We start from the raw sequence: 14153 nt of genomic DNA, 5'->3' as shown, positions 1-14153 counted from the left end.
ATATTAAATTGCAAACTAGAGCGTTGATAGGAAACTGTGTAAATTTTAGACGAGCGTCGTCGCGGTCCGACTATCGAAGGATGATGGATTTGTCATAAAGCGAGAAAGAACGTGACGGCGCAAGCAGCGAGCAGCGATGAACGGCGCGGTGGCAGCCTGGCAGCCGTATTTCAACACAGCGTATTCCGCCTTGGTAGTCCAGGTTCTCTGTTTGACAAGTACGCGCGTATTTTGCGGCCGTGTCCGAGCGCGTCCGACGGAGGCCGATGTCGACCGAAGAGCCAGCGGGCCGCGAGAAACTACGAGCGAGAGAGCAACACGGCGGCTGCGGTGGCCGTGCTCAACTGCTCATGCGCGTAGCAGAGTATAGCGGAGCACTAGTGATACTAGCAGTGCGTACTTTGCTGGTGCGTATGTGTGTGTGCGCGTGCGCGCGCGCACATATAGGACGGTATATCGGAAAGCATACGTTGGTGTATAGTAGTGTACGCGAGAGAGTCGGTGCGCCTCTCGGCCGTGGGCACAAATCGCGAGTAAAATGGAAGCAGAATTTCGCTGCGAGGTTGAGGTCCGTCGTTGAAAACAGGTGAACATGGGAAGGTCCAAGTTTCCCGGGAAGCCGCCGAAGACGGCCACCAGGAAACGGATCAAGGTGCTGGGCCAGCCTGAGGCAGCGCAGAACGATCCGGTAACTGTCGCCGAAAACATCTACTACGGACTTTCCCTGTTCAACGAAACATTCGGCGACAACGAGAAGGTGAGGGGGAAAAAGGTCGTCGCGTTGAGGCGTCCGCCGTCGCTATCCGTTGTCGCCGTCACCGTCGCCGTCGTTTTCGTCGTCGGCGTCACCGTACCGTCATCGTCCACCGTTGCCGTCGTTATCGTAGCCGCTACCATGTCGCCGCCGTTGCTCGGCGAGGCCGAGGTCGCGTGAGATCGACGAGCGTCGCGTCGCGCGTCGCACCGCGTCTCGCCGCTCGCGAGTTGCGCGTATTGTCCGGCTCCGGCAAGCGTCACGAGGACACGCACTCGGATGGACTTGCGATACGCAGGCCGACGACGAACTTTGGCGCGGCGTAGCGCGCGGGTTAACCTATCGGCGGTGATCATCCGCGGTGATAAGTGATTGTCCAACGGCAGGTGCACGACGCGTTCGCTTTGCGGTCTTTACTTGCCGTTCAATGATTCGTTTCTTAATTTACCATTGCCTCCCCTTCCGTATGTCGATCGAGCTATACTCATTTCTATACATTTTATCCTGGCTGCTTTTGGTACGGAGTATGTCAGTGACGTATGCCTTCTGCAATTCTTGCTCCATAACTTCTTATCAATGGGAAGAATGTAGGATTGTCAATTTTTTTTTTAATACGAATAAAACTTTGCAGAAGGCAGATTGTCGTGTAGATAAAGTAAATCTACTTTATAGTCATTTGTTTATTTTCATGGTTTGACAATTTGTTTGTTCACTGTACAACATACATACATACATACATATACAAAATATACACGCTTAGATATAATTATACTATGATAGATTATCATTGTCGAATAGTTTGTTATTTCTAATACTCATCTAGGTGATTTTTCTTTAGGAACATCCACCATTTCACGGATTTAGCACTAAAGAGGCTAATCTTTCTGCATCTTATATAAAAACTCAGCAACATGATGCAGAGAAGACAAGCGATAAATTGCCATCTGTCACAGTCGAAAATCTTGCACCACGGTCCAGCACGAAGAAGGATGTTATTGATATTAAAAATTCTCCTACAGACATCGAAAATAGCACAGAAAAGTTTACCAATTCAAATCCAAAACCAGTTAAAGACATCACCCGGTTACAATCAGTTACAAATCCAAATACTAAGCATTCAAAGATTCACCGAGCAAAAAGTCGTAAGAATTGCAAGAACATTAAATTTTCGAATTATTTGAAAAATCCGGTGCTAAAATCAGTGAACAACATCTTAGATCAGCATCAAAGAACCAGACAGTTACGTAATAGTACTGCAAAAAGATTACTTCAAAGGGCGAAATCTGGAAGTAATACACGTAATTTAGTAGTGCAATCAGGAGAGAAGCCTAGCACAGTGAGAAAATTTGTTTTACCCGTTCGCAGCGTGCATTCGTCAAGAGTTATAAAACCAAATAAAAGATTTATCGAGGAATTGGAAGAAATTTCTACTACAGAGTATAGCGAGAATGAAATTGGTGTACACGTAAAAAAGACTAAATTAAATCCAGATAAGCTTAGCAACTTGGAATCAAAATTGAAAGGGAATACTGTTAGTAAGTTATGTACAAAATTTAAAGAGGCAAGAAGCAAGCCAAAAAGGGTGATTCAAAGTGTAAACTCCAATGCTGAGATTATAACTCAATCAGTAAAAAATATAGAAAAATCAGCGAATTCTGTACAAAACGCACAAATATCAAAATCAGCTCATAGAGAAGTAAAGAAATCTCATACTGTATCGTGTAAGAATAAAGTATCAAACAGCACATCCGACAATTATAATAGTAATCAAGAATGCTCACAAAACTCGAGCAGGACGACACAAACTGTGAAATCAACAATTTCCAGAAATCAGAAACAGATTTCTATTCCTACAAAAGTTCTTCCCGATTCCAATGTTCCACACTTCGAGTCTTCCAGAGTTCAGACGAGATCAGGAACTCAAAATGAAATAGCAAGCGATTTAAGTAATAATCAGGTAAGCTTTAACAGTGGTGCAGGATTGACAGAAGGTGGCTGTGCAGAAATTGAGAATCAGCTTGGACATGGTAATAAAACTGCGGTTAATACATTGAACAATTTTGAGACGGAAAACAATTTATCTGAAAACGAAAGCGAGCACAGCAATCAGGAAGGCGAGTCACCCGATTTTAGCGGAATGAAACTCAATGGTGGAAAAGTTATATTAAGGAAAGCAAGATTAAAGTTGGACAATAAGTGTCTAGCTGGAACAGAAGGACCATTTTCAACAACGAGTACCAGTAACACTATGGGAGGAAGCACTAATTTAGGTACATATTACACTTTGTGACGATTTTGTATCTATTTGTTACACATATACTTTCAACAAAAACTATTCCTAAATATTATTGATTATTTTTCGTTGTAGGATTAACAGGTACTATAAAATGTGGTGTTTGCGGAGCAGTGCGATTTTATCGATTTGTGAAACAGGCACGCAAATTTGGTATTCACAGTTGCGAATCTTGCCGAAAGTTTATAAGCAAAATGATCAAACGTCAAGCTTGTGCTAAATCCTCAAACAATGTTCTTCCCATTCTTCAGTGTCATAAAGGGGACGGTTTGTGTTTAGTCCCACCTGTTGTGAGGAGTCAACAATGGAATCTCATGAGATGCGTTTATAAAGCCAGATGCCCGGCGTGTTGGTTGAAAATGTGTTTGAAATGTTATAACATTCCACCTCCTTTAAGAACTGGCTTAAACGCGTTGTTACCACCATTAATGAGAGACCCTTTAAGTATTTCTTTGCCACTTGGTCAAGACGAGGATGGTCAAGGACAAAAGTTATGCTCGTCTAAACTCAGTTGGCCCGCAGAAGATAGTTCGGAAAGAAATTTATTTAAGTCTGCTATGAGTTGGAGAAATTTTGAAATGGGACATAAGACGAGTTATCAGGGCACTGGAGGTTTTCTCTATACAAAAATAGATAAGTGTAAGACAAGTTATTTTATAAATACTTTTTTTGAAATCGCGTTTATTTGTATTTATGATGTGTTTTATTACAGTTGATTCTTCAATGAGTATATCGCCTAATAAGAAACGAAGGAAAAATAACAGGATTAAAGTAAGAAAGAAAATTAAAAATCCAGTGGTCGCTTCTTCGTCTGCCAGCCAACAGTCGCAACCTCTTAGACAGAGACTTGAGTTGAAAGGACCGAGAGTTAAGCATGTTTGTCGAAGCGCTAGTGTTGCACTTGGACAACCCATTGCAACTTTTCCTACTGTAGACGCGAAAGAAGACAACGAACATGGTAAAAACATTCCAAAGACAGTGAAAGAAAATGAGAGAATAGAAAAGAGAGATGATATAAAAGAAAAGGAAATACAAAAGCATAATGAAGATAATAATTTAAATCTTAACGTTAACACAACACAACAGTCTCATTCGAGAAGAGGAAAACCGCAACAGAATGTGTCAACGTTGCACTTTCCAGTGGTAAGATATTTTTCAAGTATAATCGAGAAGAAAGTGATCTAAGTATAGCCATATAAATATTTATTTGTCAATGACATATACTGGATGAGAGGTTCTATTTTTCTTGTACGACATCTATAAGTTGCTTTTTTGTATGTAAGTTGGTATTCCGTTTATTTAATATAAAACTTGCTACAAACTTAAATTTCGTTCATAAATTAATGTGACATAAAATAGAAAGTAAAGTGATGTGAATAATAATATATTTGTTGTAGGTGTCTAAGGCAGTTATGGATACTGTATATACAGTTTCCATAGATTTCTGGGAGCAATACGATCCTTCTGAGGTCGGAGCTAAGGGTTTTGCTCTTATCGGTTCTGAACTATTTCATATACCTGCTATTTGCTATTTGTGTGGAAGCGCTGGTAAAGAGCCGGTAAGTAATAAACGTATGAAATATCAGGTATAGAAGGATAACGAGTGGACATGTAATAGTAACATGCCTTCTTTTCGAGAACTATCAATATAATTGATCCTTCTTTACAGCTGATCCACTGTCAATGCTGTTGCGAGCCGTACCATGCCTTCTGTTTGGAACCCAGTGAATGGAACGCTTGTGCACAGCCAAACTGGTGTTGTCCCCGGTGTACGATATGTCAGTCCTGCCATCTCAGATCCGGTCCGAAATTATCCTGCATTCGTTGTCGTCAGTCGTTTCATCATTCATGTTTGTCAAAGTCCGGTGTTAGCTCCAGATTGTACAGTCCCGATCGACCTTATGTTTGTCAGAGCTGTATTAAATGTAAAAGCTGTGGTAGCGAGGGCGTCAACGTTCACGTTGGTAACTTACCTCTCTGCTCTATGTGCTTTAAGTTAAGACAACAAGGAAACTATTGTCCTTTGTGTCAGAGATGTTACAACGAGAACGATTTTGACACAAAGGTGAGTATGTACATGAAATCTTGATATAAAATAAGTTCACAATCGCAAAATTTGTTTCATATTTGCAATTTATATATTATGATCGCACACATTCTTTTAGATGATGGAATGTAGCGAGTGTTCCTGCTGGGTACATGCCCGTTGTGAAGGCCTTTCCGATGAGCGTTACCAGATACTTAGTTACCTGCCCGATTCGATCGAATTCACGTGTAGCCAATGCTCTTCCAATTCGAGTTCCTCTATTTGGAGGAATGCCATAGAAGCGGAACTGAAGGCGGGTTTCATCGGGGTGATAAAATCTCTAAGTAAAAATCGCAAGATTTGCACGGCTCTCAAGTGGAGTCCCAGAAAGGAGTGCCTTTGCAGGCCCGTTTTGAGTGTAAGAAAACTTGAGTTTCCTGAAGAAGACAAAAATGAAACGAACTGTACAAAAGAAAATGAAGAATCGGAAGAGTGTAATGGTGACAAGTCCATAGATATCGACTCGAGTTCGGGTGCCAATTACAGGGATGGTATGAATAAGCCTGATTTAGAAGAACATTCAATAGATAATCCCATTAGAAAAGGTCTGCGACGACTACGACAGAAATTCCATCTAAAAGAATGCTCGGTTAGGGTGAAAAACTGCGTTCCGAAGGACTCTCAAGATAACGAGAAAAAAGACTTGACAAATCAAGATTCATTAGTTTCTTCAACTTCAACCGATGTCACGGAATGCCATTGTTCCGAGCAGCAAATCATCGCAAGACCCTCGCCCACTTTAATGTCTGTGAAACGTAAGGTAAACAGTAATGAATATAAATCGTTATTACAATTTCATTGTGATATGATGCACGTAATCAATCGTGTCGGTTCAAAAGATCTGATAGAAACGTATCACGAGATTCTACAAGAAGTTTTTCCATGGTTTACTCCGAAAAATTTTAAGAGCAGCGACAACAACGCTGATACGTTAATGCCTACTAAAGATGTTGGCGAAGACATTGCTCTGACGACAAAGTTTGACGATCCTATTCTGGAGGCATGGAAGGAGGAAGTGATGAAAGCACCGAAAGCAATCGCAGCAAAAACGGCGAATCTATATAATATTCACGTCGAGGACAGCAGATCGTGTTGTTTATGCAAGGGTTTGGGTGATGGGCACGAGACAAAAGAGGGAAGGTTACTGTATTGTGGGCAGAATGAATGGGTACACGCGAATTGCGCGCTATGGTCAAACGAGGTGTTTGAGGAAATCGATGGCTCACTGCAGAATGTTCATAGTGCCATTTCGAGGGGTCGTTTGATTCGCTGCTCCGAGTGCGGTAAGAAGGGCGCGAGCATCGGATGTTGCGCGAAGAATTGCAGCAATACTTTTCATTTTCCATGCGCGAGGAATGTCGGACTCGCTTTCAATGACGACAAAACTGTATTTTGCATCTCACATTCGAATACGAGTCACGTCTATAAGTCTCTGCAAAACGAGAACGAGTTTAGTTTGAAACGACCGGTATATGTGGAGTTGGATCGTAAGAAAAAGAAATTTGCCGAACCCAACAAAGTTAAGTTAATGATAGGTTCTTTGATGGTCGACTGTTTGGGCACCGTCATTCCGGAATTCTCTGATACGGCTGAGAAGATAATACCATGCGATTACAAATGTTCTAGACTTTACTGGTCCACAGTGAATCCTTACAAGATCGTGAGATATTACATTAGAACTTATGTGCAGGTATATATGCCGGACGTCTCGTCCGACATGGAGAATAACATCACTATCGATCATAGCAAGGAGCAGGAGAAAGATGAAGTACCGACAGATTATTTCGCCGTCAAACAAACTCTAGATGCGCTCATCGATTTCGTGTGCAACAAAGAAGTTGATGAGAATTTAGCGGAGCAGAACAATACAGATCTTTTGCCGCCGGAATTGAAGGAGGCTATATTTGAAGATTTGCCACACGATCTGTTAGACGGAATTTCCATGCAAGACATTTTTCCAAAGATGTCGTATGAGGATTTTTTAGCCATGGATTTAAAGAATGATGGCTCTTTCAGCACGGATTTATTCAAGGATGATATGTTGTCGTCAGAAGTCGAAGAGACGATAAAACCGTCGGAAAGTAAGATCTCCAAAATAGATTCGTCTCTGTTGGAATTAGGAGCGCACAATGATCTCTGGGTACGATTGGAAGCAAAGACTGCGATGCAGGATCTCATGGACGACTTATTTAATTCAAAAAGCCAGAAACGCGGCGGTAGAGAACTGAAACGATCCAAATCAGAGGTGATGTCGAACAATCCGCTGATCGTCGGCGGTCAAAGGCATCATCAACGTTCCTGCAGTCTCACATGGAGCTGCAAGCTCGACAACACTTATGGTTCTAACATAAAAAGACGGAAGTTGCCCCGAAATCCATCCAGTACCAAGTCCAGCGAAACCGGTCTTATTGTTCTTGATGCGCAAAACGAACGTACGTCGATGTTTCATGAATTGAGAATCCCGGAGAGTATTATGGTCACTGTGGGAAGAGGAAACACGCCTAACATACTATCCGATTCTGTGCGCGAGTTGAAATATTGTATTGAGGACTCTGCTGGATTAAATCGCCGCGTGTTACCAGCCAGGGACGACGTAAAGGAACACAAGAGGCTGCTTTGGCATCCAAGACAGCAGCAACCGCGAATAGTGCAAGTCGACGGGTCGGTTGACGCTAATAGTGCCAGCGAGTGCAGTTCACCAGAATACAATGCCGAAGAGAAAAACGCGAATCTTCAAACATCTGAATCATTATCGATCCCGCAATTAGACGGCATTAATGATGAGCACTCGTCTGATGCGAGCGAGTCAAGCTCGGAAATGGAACTTGGCTTATACGCGCGGCCTTCAAATCTTTTACATTCAAAGCGTATCTTTGGTTTCATCAGATCACATGTGTCAAGTAACTGTGATAAAAAAACGAAGAGTGGCAATAGCAACTTTATAACCGCACCAACCATTAGATGTACCTCGCACAAAGCGGAAGTCTTGTTCAAGGAGAAGAATCTCAAAATGAATCTGCAGATCCCACAGGTCGATGGTGCAGGCGATATCTCGAGCGACGACGAGTGCGTCTCGTCGCAACATATGATGACGCATGAAAGGTTACTTCATACCTCATACGAATCATCGCCGTTCGAGGATATCGATGTCACTTGCAAGAGATGTGGCCTCACGTATCGCAACGAGGAGAGTTACAATCGTCATCTGAACAACTGCGATACTATGATTACTAGTGATAGCGACTCGGAGACCATGGACAACAAGCTGGCATCGCCAGAATCGGGGTTTTCCCCAAACATGGGTTCGATGTCATCGCAATTCATCACGCTTTCACCATCTGAGGGCCACACTCTAACGACCGATTACTCAGATATTCAAGCGACGTCACCCATCGAGGCATCCGTGGCGTCGCCTCATCCGAGTATCCAGATTGAACCGATTGCCCAAGCGATCATTACGCCACAAATTCATGCGACGCATGCCACCGTCGAGACCGTACACCAGACAGTATTAACGTCCAATGACGTGATCGTACAGACTCAATACACCCGTAGAACCACCACTCTGCCGAACCCAGCAGTATTACCTCCTCAGGAAAGCACAGTGCAGATAACGGAGATCACAGATCCGCCGTCCATCTCCAGCGACTCAAATGCTACGGCGCATGGTATCGTGAATACACCGATGAGTTCGCCGGACAGCACGAGCTCGCAGACCGTCCCAAGTCCGGAAATGTCACCCAGTTTTTCGTCCATGGGCGTACAAACTGCGCACGAGTCTATGCAGACGAACGCACAGATCACCCGAACCTCTTCCAAGAAGAATTTACGGGTAGCCAAGCCTAAGACCAAGAACATCAAGCCACAGCAACATGTTTTGAAAAATGTAATACAGTCGCCGCAAAATATCGCGCACAATGTCAAATTTCAACCGACAACAATGTCAAACGGTCCACCGGTAATCCAGTTACATCAGACCACCCCGAGACCGCCCACAGTAATCCTTCAGCAAGTGGCGTCACCAGGAATTGTATCCGCTTATGTGGAAGCACTGCAGCAACAATCTGGTCAAAATTTACAATACATCACGACAATAGGTGACGGGCAACACGAGACCGGTTTCAAACCGCAGCTGATCGCTGCAAATTCTTTAGTGCCAGGCACCTATATACAAGCACCGTCCACCGACAATCTGCTGCTACAAAACGGTGGTATATCGATATTGCCGAGCGTGCAGATTGCGCAGACACAGCCTACTGTATTAGGTACCATCATACAACAACAACCCAATGCAATCCAATGTGGCGTTATATCATCGGAGCAACTGCTATTGAGTTCTACGCCTACTCTGGAAATGTTTGCCGATCCAACCGGCGGTATGTTTGTATCGAATCAACCAATGTACTATGGTCTGGAGACAATCGTTAGCAATACCGTGATGTCGTCTAGCCAATTCATGACTGGCACAGTGCCACAAGTATTGGCCAGTAGTTATCAAACAACAACACAGGTATTTCAAGCATCTAAGCTGATGGAGCCTATCGTGGATGTACAAGCTATGTCGGGCGTACCTACTGTAACAACGATGCAGAATGTATCGAGTATGCCGAACATATCTGGTATGCCCAACATAACTGGCGTATCTAACATAGCGAGTATGCAGAATGTGAGTGGCATGTCCAACATGTCTGGAGTACCTTACGTGGTGGTGAACCAATCGGCGCCGTCGTTACCACCAGCAGCAGCTCCGGTACCATCACCAGCACCAACATTGGCATCGGCACCGATGCCAGCATCGGCATCAATACCAGCACCAATGTCAATACCGACACCAGTGTCAATACCGACACCAGTGTCAATACCGACACCAGTGTCATTACCGACACCAATGTCAATACCGACACCAGTGTCAATACCGACACCAGTATCAATACCAACATCAGTATCAATGCCAGCACCAATATCAATATCAGCATCAACGCTAGCAGTGGAACCAATTGTAACGCCACCACAAATCAACATTTCCGCCACATCTCCGGAACGAGCTTATGGTGGCATCGCGTGTAACGTCGTTACACCGGTACCGTGTCAAAATGCGACCATAGAGCATCCAATGGCATCGATTCAAGTGGCAGATGTGTGCTCATCGAATGCGACGTCGATAAGCGCAATGACACCGACAAAGCTATCATCGTCGGCGCCACCACCGCCACCTCCACCACCTCCACCACCACCACCGCCACCACCACCACCACCACCACCACCACCACCGCAACCAACATCACCACCGCCATCAACACCTCCATCGTCGCTACCATCGCCGCCATCATCAGCACTACCACCTCATGCAATGCCAATGATACCTCGTGTCGCTGTGAGACCCAGTCCAGTCACGCATTTGGTTCAGGCGAATCATGGAGCTTGGAAGATCACTGAGCCGTTGTTCGGCGCGGAGCAACCGATGAACAACAGTGTGCGACCATATTTCGATTCGAAACACGTATCGGAGAACACTAGCATGATCAAGTCTAGCATATCATCATCTAAGATACCACCTTTATCGAATCATTATGTTACGCAACGGAATCTAGTTTTAAATCATAAGTCAAATCACGATGTAAATAGCATACATAAAAGCTATAGTAACGGTATCGCGTTGAATCCGAACTCGATGAACACATGCATCAACAATAACAACCCAATCATTGTTTCTAATTCCAATTCCGTGCAAAACAAAATTACGATGCCGACGAATAACATGCCGACCAGTAGACCGATGAACAGGGTGCTGCCAATGCAGGCGGTGACACTTAAGCAGGATCCAGCAAAGAAAGACGATTTGGCGATTGAAGAGCCGACGAAACCGGTAATCAAGCCAGCCGAACCGGAAATCGTAGAATCAAAGAAGGAAATCATCGAGCAGATCGTGCAAATAAAAAAACCTGAAACCGCACTCAGCAATATCAGTGACAATATCAAACTGAATACAGAAACTATAGAGAAAGTAAAGGAGAATCTCAAATTGGAACTTGATAAGGAGAAGCTACAAAACACATCGTTGAAGATAGTGCTGCAGAAACAGTTACAGGACGGTTCTTACAAGATCACGCGCAACATGAAGGCGGTCACTCAGAGCAAAAAGACACCACAAGTAACATCTGTGGAGATATTACCGTCAAAACAGGTGCCTCAGATTGCGTCATTACAACTGTTGCCGATCAAAACGTTTACGCTCAAAGCGAACAAATTCGAGGACAAAGTGAAACCTATGGACGCGAAAGTGAACATACTTAAGGCAAAAGCGCCACCCGTAGCTGTCAAGAAACCCAGAATAGTGACGAAATCAATCAGACCGCTGCGAAACAATCCGCAGCAGAATCCGCCGCAAATGCACAATTGCTCGAAAGGACCGATCTTAATGTATGAGATCAAGTCGCAAGATGGCTTTACCCATACTGCCTCGTCTATGACCGAGGTTTGGGAGACAGTGTATCAGGCGGTACAGAATGCGCGCAAGGTTCACAACTTGTCTCCTCTGCCTCACAATCCGTTGTCCGAGGGTCTCGGTTTGGAGAATAATGCGGCTATCTACTTGATTGAACAATTGCCGGGCGTCAACAGATGCAGCAAATATAAGCCCAAATTCCATACGTTGGAGCCGCCAAAACCCGACGAGATGGAAAATGAGTTGCCGGCAGCGTGTGCCAACGGAGCGGCACGAGCAGAACCTTTTAAAGGCAGGAAAGTACACGACATGTTCAGCTGGTTGGCGTCGCAGCATAGACCGCATCCTAATATAATTACAATATCGGAAACAGAATCTAGGTAAAATTCACCACCACGCTTATATAATGTAAAGACAAAATTGCTATTTTATAATTGTTTTTTGTAAATTAATTCATGTGATTTCTGATATTTAATTATCAATATGAGTTTTAATACTTTCATTTTAATGGTCTTGTGCATCATCGGTGTGATATATTTACATTTTTTATTTTAATAATCACATATCGTTTTTTGATACACATTATATATTGAATATAAGTTATACTTTTTTAAACTATAAATAAAATCTGTAATATGAAAAATAAACAAGTGCTATTGTTAATAATTTATTTAATAAAGCATTGTGACGAATACTGTTACAGGCGAGCCGTGAGTACCAATTTGCCTATGGCAATGCGCTTTAGAATACTTAAAGAAACATCAAAAGCATCTGTTGGTGTATATTATTCCCATATACATGGTAGAGGACTGTTTTGTTTGAGAGATATCGAGCCTGGTGAGATGGTCATTGAATACGCCGGTGAAGTAAGTAGCAAACTATTCATATTCACATATTAGAAGATCATGTCACTTGTAATCGGTATCGGTTAGATAGAGATCCTATAATCTAACAGAGATTCGCAGAGCAGTCGACAGGAGTTGAGTATATTGATAAATATATTGATAAATTCAATATGACAGCTACTACGAATTACTCCAGCCAATTAGAGAAATATATTGATCACGTGACACTTTGTAAATGTCTGTTACACTATAGAGTCTCTAGTATCTATTATTATTATTATTATTATTATAACCATTAAAATTATTGATTATCTTTAGGTTATTCGATCTTCCTTGACCGATAAAAGAGAAAAGTATTATGACAGCAAGAATATAGGCTGTTATATGTTTAAAATCGACGATCATCTAGTTGTTGATGCTACTATGAAGGGAAATGCAGCTAGGTTTATCAATCATTCGTGCGAGGTACGGAAGATTTCTTTTTCTTTATTTTTAAAACAAAAATTTACCTATTACTACAAATTGACAAAAGCTTTTATTATTATCTAATAACATTATTTTATTTGTATATAAATATTTTTAAATATATAAAAATCTAATTATTTTAAATTGCACTTTCTATAATTTGATTATGTAATATATAATATATATAATTAAACATTACGTTAATATTATTATAATCATTACGTTGAAATATTTGATAAATATGTATTATACGAAAATATGTATGTTATAGCCAAATTGCTACTCGCGAGTGGTGGACATACTAGGTAAGAAACACATACTGATTTTTGCTCTTCGTCGCATCATTCAAGGAGAGGAGTTGACATATGACTACAAATTCCCATTCGAGGATATCAAGATCCCGTGTACTTGCGGTTCTCGCAAATGTCGCAAATACCTCAACTGAGACTGCGTATATACAGCTTATCTTAAGCAGCTGACCGAAGACAAAGAAATAAAATATGTGCTATAATTGCGCGCGCGCTTTCGAATAGGATTCATTTTATTGAATGTTATTCATTTTACTCATCATCAAACTATTTTCAGAGATTGCAGCTTTTTATTACTATATAAAAGAACATAGATTATACATTTTAAAGATTAGAAGGCCAGACGTAATACGCGAAGCACAGCGATTACGATGATGTTACTTTAGACAGCTACGTTCCTGTAGTTGATTTAACGGGGGGTATATTTACACATATACCTATAGCAATAAACCATTCGAGTATCTCCTGCTTTTGTATCCGACAAAGTCGTGCGTTTTACTAACGCGCTTCAGACTTGTGAAAGTGTTATTTTATTCACGCCTGTGCTTTCTCGCACGACTTTTAGACTCTACGTATTATCTACTGTTGAGGCTTAAGTGTACAAGTTATCTTACACTTTACACTAAATGCGAGAGCTCCTTATACGAGAGCGCATAATTCTTGCATGGTATGGATCTCTCGATGCTTTGATCGGATTTCAAAATAAACTCTTTCTCTTAAACGAAATTATTTTTATCATAAGGATAAAAATGAAAAATAATGCTGCTAAAGTACTACGAGAAACTAACGGATTTTTGACAATGATCATAAGTTTTCTTTTTGAAAGCTATTTACATTTCTTTCAAATATCACAAGATAAAAATAACGTAAATATAGTGTACAAAAGATCTTGTCAAGCACGTGAACATAAAATGCGCGATAATTGTATATTTAGATGATTTGTAAATTTTAAATTTA

At 41.9% G+C, this 14153-nt stretch overlaps 1 protein-coding gene across 1 annotated transcript; it reads left to right on the top strand.

The window, feature by feature from the left end:
- Positions 1 to 496: 496 nt before the first annotated feature.
- LOC108684967 (histone-lysine N-methyltransferase trithorax) lies at positions 497 to 13871 on the top strand. Its single transcript, XM_018189540.1, has 10 exons — positions 497 to 757; positions 1593 to 3024; positions 3123 to 3686; positions 3760 to 4190; positions 4445 to 4606; positions 4717 to 5112; positions 5213 to 11958; positions 12282 to 12444; positions 12742 to 12888; positions 13160 to 13871. The coding sequence occupies exons 1-10, from the start codon at positions 593 to 595 to the stop codon at positions 13331 to 13333; spliced, it is 10380 nt and encodes a 3459-aa protein (XP_018045029.1). The 5' UTR covers positions 497 to 592; the 3' UTR covers positions 13334 to 13871.
- The last annotated feature ends 282 nt before the right edge of the window (positions 13872 to 14153 follow it).

The sequence above is a fragment of the Atta colombica genome, unplaced genomic scaffold, assembly GCF_001594045.1.
Source record: "Atta colombica isolate Treedump-2 unplaced genomic scaffold, Acol1.0 scaffold141, whole genome shotgun sequence".
Taxonomy (NCBI): Eukaryota; Metazoa; Arthropoda; class Insecta; order Hymenoptera; family Formicidae; genus Atta; species Atta colombica.
Note: the sequence above shows the minus strand (reverse complement) of the source record. Positions and strands in the feature narration are given on the sequence as shown.